The sequence below is a fragment of the Ananas comosus genome, linkage group 20 (assembly GCF_001540865.1).
Source record: "Ananas comosus cultivar F153 linkage group 20, ASM154086v1, whole genome shotgun sequence".
NCBI lineage: Eukaryota > Viridiplantae > Streptophyta > Magnoliopsida > Poales > Bromeliaceae > Ananas > Ananas comosus.
In genome coordinates, this window is record NC_033640.1 from 1,600,741 (window position 1) to 1,608,019 (window position 7,279).

A 7,279-nucleotide genomic window follows, 5' to 3' on the forward strand; every position below is an offset into this window, starting at 1 on the left:
TAATAAACTTTTACAAAAATCAATCGGATGATAATATCCAAGAGATACATTAGTTATATCATTATTTAAAGATAATACGGTAGCTGAATTAGGTATATTTTTACGAAACAATCTAATTAAACAAAAAGTTCAGTCGCTTACTTGAAATAATTTGAAATTCCTAATCTTTTGGGCATATAGATTGTATCAATTCTAATTTTACCGCCATCAATGTCGTTTTCTGTTCTTAAAACTATTTCATTCTCGCACATATTGTTTATAGTCTCTTTTGAAGAGAACGCGTTACTAGACTTTTTTAAAAATTTAAAATGTCAATGCGAAGATTGATTAAGAATTATTGGATCATGACTGCGATCTATATGAGTAAGCAATACTTTATTGGAGCTAACGTGACCTATTTTATTATAATTAATAAAAATTTAAATTATTAAAATCTAAATAAAATAAAATATAATGGTTAAAAATTTGGCAAAAAAAAGAGGAATAATCGCAGATGACTCCCTGCAAAGGTGAAGAATAATTGACAAAAAAAAAAAGGATAATTGACAAACAAAAAAGATTAAGAACTAAAGTGAGAAATTGGTAACATGTAGGGGCCAAAGTGCAATTTATCCAAAATTAAAAAAAAAACCGTCTCTTTCGCTCTTCTTTCGCGCGCCTTCCCCTTCTCTCTTCTTCTTCTTCTTCTTCTTCCTCACTCCCCCTCTCTTCTCTCGTCCTCCCTTGTTAACAATAATAATAATAATAATAATAATAATAATAATACCCGTTATTTTCCCCTCCCGTTTCGGTTTCGCTTCTTCTTCTTCTTCGCCCCCTTCCGAAACCCGTTACGTTTCGGTTGCGGTGTAACTCGCTCCGTTCCGAGAACGGAAACATACGGCGCAAAAGAGCTCCTAGGGTTAGGGTTAGGGTTTGGGTTTGGGTTTTATCTTCGTCTCTGATGCCGGAGATCGCCGGAGATGATGGCGCTTGACGTCGTCGTCGTCTGCGGCGGCGGAGGAGGAGGACGAGGAGGAGGAGGAGGAGGAGGAGGAGGGGGATGGGGTGCGGGAGCTCGCGGGCGGAGGAGTCGGCGGCGGTGGTGCTGTGCCGCGACCGCGCGCGGCTGATCCGCGCGGCGCGCGACCGCCGCTACGCCCTCGCCGCGGCCCACGCCGCCTACTTCCGCTCCCTCTCCGCCATGGGCGACGCCCTCAGCCGCTTCGTCGCCGAGGAGCTCACCGAGGTCGCCTCCTCGTCGTCTGCCCCGACCCTCACCCTCCCCCCCTCCCAGGGCAAGGCCAAATCCATGTCCAAATCCAAATCCAAGCCCTCCTCCGCCTCCTCCAATGGCGGCGGCGGCCTCAGCATCTCGTCATCGGTGACGCCGCTCTCGCACGCCCTCTCGATAACGGAGGGATCGCGATCGCACATCTCCTCCTCCTCCTTGGTTTCGAGCCCTAGGAAAGCTCGGAAAGAGATGCCTTCGCCTTTGCATTCACCTTCCCCTTCTCCTCCTCCTCCTCGTCGATCGCCGATTCCAAACCCTAAAGACCACGAAATGTCGTACAACGAGCTGAATCCGCCCTTTACTGGGTATCTCTATGGTTATAATTATCCCTATGATCTCCCTTTTGGATCGGAGAGAGAAAACCCAAATTACTACAACAAGCCTTCCTCTCCGCCACAGCCAGCGGCACCAGCGCCAGCATCGGCACCTCCATCTACTCCGCCACCGCCGGCTCTAGAGGTTTCAGCATGGGATTTCTTCGATCCGTTCACTTCGTATGATCAATTCGTTGCGGATTACGCACAGGGGAGGTACGGATTCAGTTCTTACAGTTCTAGCCCTAATTCGAGTGTGGTGAGGGAGAAAGAAGGGATTCCCGATTTAGAAACGGAGATGGAGGTGGAGAAGGAGAAGAGAGTTGTCGATGCGAGGGTTTCGGTGGAATCCACACAAGAGAAGGATAGTAAAGTTGATATGGAGGAGAGAGATAGTAAGAGTAGTTTAACATCTATCGAAGATAGAAGCAGCGGAGAGGAAGAAGGATCGAATGAGAAGAAGAAAGGAGTGACCTTCGGAGAGGATAAATCTTTGGACTTTGAGAGCGGGGAAAGTAACGAGAAGTCGATCTCCACCTTTTCGAGTAGTGGAGTAGTGTTATCGGTTCACGGGACGAGAGGTATCATGGAGGCTGTGAGGGAAATCACGGAGCAGTTTGAATTCGCTTCTGATTGTGGCGAGGAGGTTTCGAGGATGCTTGAGGTCGGGAAGGCGCAGTACCGAATGAGAAGTAGAATTCTTACATGTGGGTATTGCATTTTTGTTTTCCTTTTCTTGTTTTTCCTGTTTTATATTAGCTTTGAAGCATCTTGATTTAGTTGTTGCTGGTAAATGCTGATTATAAATAAGATGGAGGGGAATGAGGTTTTGTCTTTTCAGCTTGCTGTAGGATGAGCTCAGGAGAATTGCGGTGAAGGGCGAGGAGGTGCTGTTTTAGTAAAGATTTCTTCTATGATTTATTATTTTGTTATGTGGAATATTTCTATAGAATTATGAACTCAATTTCCAAACTCATAGCATAATCTAGCCTTTTATCCATCTTGAGCAATTATTCCAAATTTTAGATAAGTACAATAATAGATTTTTTTATTATTTATTTTTTTTTTTTTTGTGAATGTTCAATTGATCTTTTATCAACGAAAGACTCGTGTTTGAAATCTAGTTTGACTTACTATAGAGTAGAATGGTCCTTGTATTTTCTTAATTGTTGGACACCTCTTCCTCATTATACATTCAACTTTTTCGCCAAGGGAGTGTTTGGTTCCTCTGAAAAGTGTGGAAAACTATTTTCCAAAAAAAAAAAATTTCATGCAAACCACTCTTTCTCACAATTTTAGTTTCCCGAATAAAAAATTCGTAAAACGAAAACACTACTTTTCCATAAAACCTGGAATTTTTTTTTTTTCCAGGCAAACTATTTTTCCTAGAAATCAAACGGACGAAAAATACTATTCTAGCGAAAAAATTATTTTCTGCGATTTTTCCCGGAAAACCAAACACCCCCTCAATGTTTTCTCACACATCCAAAATTAGTAGTTTTCGCATTGTTTTTTTTTTTCTCCCCCTTTTTGTTATCTCTGTCTGCAATTAGTGGTCAAATACTAAAGCGGTAAAGTATAATTTCTTTTGGAGAATCTACTATATCAAATAGAGTACTTTAGAATCAGTGAATTTTGTAAATCTTGGTGCAGTTATCTTTTCCAGGATTTTGGATCCCATGGCTCTGACCATATTGAGTTTTCCACGCCTTTCTTTCAAGCAATTCGGACCATCAAGTGCATCAAGTAGCACTACTAGCAATTATGAGCCAGAAAAGTACACTGGTATGAAGTCCGGCAACCTCTCATCAACGTTGGAGAAATTATATTTATGGGAGAAGAAACTGTGTAAGGAAGTTAAGGTATACAGAAATATTCTTTTTTGATTGTGTAGGTAACTAATCGAAGCAATTCTGTTACCTTGCATGTTTATTGGTAATTCCAATGAGTGAAGATGCTGTTTTTGAACTCTAAACTTTTGAGTTGATAAAAACAATATTTTGTAAAAGACTATGCTTTAGTTTGTCGCTTTACTGATAATTTAATATGTTATAGCTTTTAATGTAAAACACATTGTTCTTTAGTAACTACCGCTTACCGACTCACACCTTTATTTTGTAATATATAAAATTTTGAAGCTATAAGCATGGATTGCAATAACTATTGAACATAATGACTCAGATATTGACCTTGATAATGCAAATTCACTTCAGCAGATTATAATTTGTAGTGAAAAGGAAGGAAAAACTTTCCCCCTGTTTGACGTGGTCGGAGTTTTTGCGAAAGTGCTGTTTTAGTGAAACTGTTTGAAGATGCTCTAGCTGCTTTTTCAGTAGTTTTTCCTCAACAGATTTTTTTTTGTTGTAGTAGAAGTAAAAACTTTAAATTAGAGATTCTACATTAAAATTCAGAAAGTTTATTTCAATTTTCTGTGCTAGCAAAATGTTGGTTTCTAGAAGTTTTTGCTCTCTGGAATAGAGCCAATCCAAACAGGCACTTTGTGAAGAACATGCACTATTCGATTTGTAGTCATTGGTCAACCTATTTGTTAAGATTTGCTTAGATTGTTGTTCTAGGATGAAGAAAAGCTTCGGCTCATCTATGAGAAAAAGTACACGCAGCTAATGTCTTTGGACAAAGGAGGAGCAGAGTTTTATGAGATTGATTACACACGCGCAATGATGCAAAAGTTGTGCACAAAGATAGGTGTTATCGTTAAATCAATTGATGCCATTTCAGCTAGGATGCAGCAGATAAGAGATGAAGAACTGCAACCCCAACTTGCAGAACTAATCCAAGGGTATGAATTTTCTTAACACCTTGATTAAAAATTCCATATTTATCTATCTATTTGTTAGCTTGTATATATTGATATCTCATATTAGTAACCTATTTCCTTTTATTCAAACAACGTTAAAGAGACCATTTCAATCAAGTCAAAGGTCTTAAAGTTGACTTTTAGTGTGAAATTCTTTGAAGTAAACGGAAACAGATTAGTAATTTTACAATAGATCGGATAATGGTCATATTGTTAGATGAGTTAGATTATTTTGTCGGTCATGACTAAGTGCAATTTAGGTGAACATTCAGCGACTAAAGTGTTTGAGTGTAAAGTATAGGGACTAAGTGTTGGGACTTAAGTCCTTCAAAGCTTGGAATTTGCGTGATGTTCCTTTAAATAATTCTTTGGTACCACATTTTCTTAATTGTCTTAGTCCGCATTCTTGAGTGCAGTTCGATAAGAATGTGGGTGTACGTTTTGGACTGCCATCAAAAACAGTTACAAGCGTTAATCGACAGCAAAAGCCATCACCTCAAGGCAAAAGCTGGAGGCGAAAGAAGTTCTGTTGCTAGGGCTACCATGGAACTGGAGCTTCAGCTCAGGAACTGGTGTCACTGTTTCATAAATTGGTTCGAGACCCAGAAATCTTACATCGAAGTCCTCAATAAATGGTTAATAAAATGGCTCCCCAAAGTGCAGGAAGAAGAAACACCAGATGGGGTCCCGCCGTTTTCCCCGAGCAAATTTGGGGCTCCTCCAGTGTTTATCATCTGCAACGATTGGTCGCAAGCAATAGAAAGGATCTCAGAGAACAACGTGGTTAACACAATGAACGTTTTTAGTTCATTTATGCATCAGCTTAGGGTTAGTCAAGAAGAGGAATACCGTCGAAAGCTAAAGGTAGACTATCTCTCCATGGTTTATGACAAAAGGCTAAAATCTTTCCAGAAGGAAACTCAGTTTAAGGAGAATTTGAATGTTGTTTCTGTTTCTGAAAATGGTACCGAATATCTTGATGATCATACGATGGTTTTAGACTCGGTGAGGAAAAGAAGGGATGAGGAGATAGAAAAACATGAGGAGGCAATACAAAGAGTTCATCATGCCGCTTCAAGCTCTTTGCGAAGTGGGTTAGTTCCTATATTTGAAGCATTGGAGAATTTCTTTATGGAGAACTTGAAGGCGTATGAGGGAATTAGAATCGCAAATGAAAGTGGAGATTCATAGTACACACCATGATGACAGCTTTGGCCGAATTGAATTAGGTTACTGATTCTGCAAAGACTCATTATGGGCGCCAAAGATATTTGAAATCATTGATTAGCTTTAGGGTTTATTTATCGATTGGTTTGGCGAGAGCTTTTGTAGAAGTGTTGTTCAAATAATAGAGTTGTTCGAAGAAGCCTCAATAACTTTTTTTGTTAAAATCTCTTGAACAACTTCACACCGCAGCAAGCAGTACAAACTTAAGTTGAAGCTTGTGCGCCATTCCCGACTCCAGACTTTTTACCGGCCAAACATTGACGCTAAATGAATTTGTCTCAGAAACTGACAAAAGGGGCTTGTAAATGCTTTTCCGGTGGAGGTTCTCACTTTTTCTTCTTTTATTATCGGAGGAGCAGAGTGCCTTTAGATTTTTTTTTTATTACTTGAAAGTATCAAAGTGGTTGCATTTGCAGAATGTAATCTCACAGTGGCCTTTAATCAAGGCTGAGCCATTTAGATACATATTTTGCTCTTTTCGTTAGCAGATGCAGTTTGTTTATATTTGCCTCCTGCATTCATTGAAATTCAGATATTATAAACAAATACCAAAAAAAGGGATTAAATTTTAGTTTATTTGCTATTCTCTCATGCATACAATTGGAGGAATCTTGTTTAAACAATATACTTGAAAAATCATTAATATGTTGTTTATATTTTGTTCATTTTTTGAGTTCTATGTTTGAAATTTGGTTGATTCAATCTGCTATTCAACTGCGAAGTTTCAACTTGGTAATTTTTTTTTAATTTTTGATGTTTAATTTCATTCTGTTTTCATTTTTGTGATAGTCTTATAAAGAGACTCTTGCAGGTTATTTTTGCAGATCTGTACTTGCACATTTCATTGCTATTTTTAGAATTTTCATTGTTCTATCATGTTTAATTGAACCATTCATTACTTCATTTTGAAATTTTGAGTTGTTGCAAAAATATTGCTTGTTTCCTTGCTTTTTTCCTAATCCAAGATTTTGATTGACCAAATCATAGATTTGGTAGATCCAGGGTTGCTTTCATTTTTGAAAATGTTATAAAACAAGCAACAAGTTGTTCCTTTGTGTTAATACCTAGATGAGGCCATTTTTGAAAGGCTAAAATGCGTTTTACCCCCTTCAATATGTTCTTATTGCACTAACTGTTTGTTAAAAAAAATATGCACTTAATCTCTCTGGAAATTTATGTTGTTAGTATTTAATCTCTATTAGATAAAAAAAGTATACACTTCATCCAAGGAGAAAAAGAAAAGTAAACAATAAAGGCATATTTGGTCATTTTACTAATTTTTTTTAACACTATAATCTGATAGGATATTTTTGATTTTTTGAGAGGGGGTTAAGTGCATATTTGATAAGATATTTTTGATTTTTTGAGAGGGGGGTTAAGTGTTTTTGAGAGGGGGGTTAAGTGCACATATGATAAGATATTTTTGATTTCTTGAGATAGGGTTCAGTGCATATTTTTTATATCTAGAGAGTAAAATACAACATGCGATATATTGAGGGGAATTTGCATTCACGCACACTATCTCCAATCACAACCTGTTTCCATCTAATGTGGCACTATTGGAGCTATTCCAAAACACACATAATTTTCAATAATCACAATCTCTTTTCCATCGGGATCATTTTCAATCAAAATTTCATTTCTTTC

The 7,279-nt window shown here is 38.1% G+C and overlaps 1 protein-coding gene across 1 annotated transcript; it reads left to right on the top strand.

The window, feature by feature from the left end:
* LOC109725879 lies at positions 1,043 to 6,186 on the top strand. Its single transcript, XM_020255275.1, has 4 exons — positions 1,043 to 2,294; positions 3,241 to 3,449; positions 4,164 to 4,387; positions 4,822 to 6,186. The coding sequence occupies exons 1-4, from the start codon at positions 1,043 to 1,045 to the stop codon at positions 5,594 to 5,596; spliced, it is 2,460 nt and encodes an 819-aa protein (XP_020110864.1). The 3' UTR covers positions 5,597 to 6,186.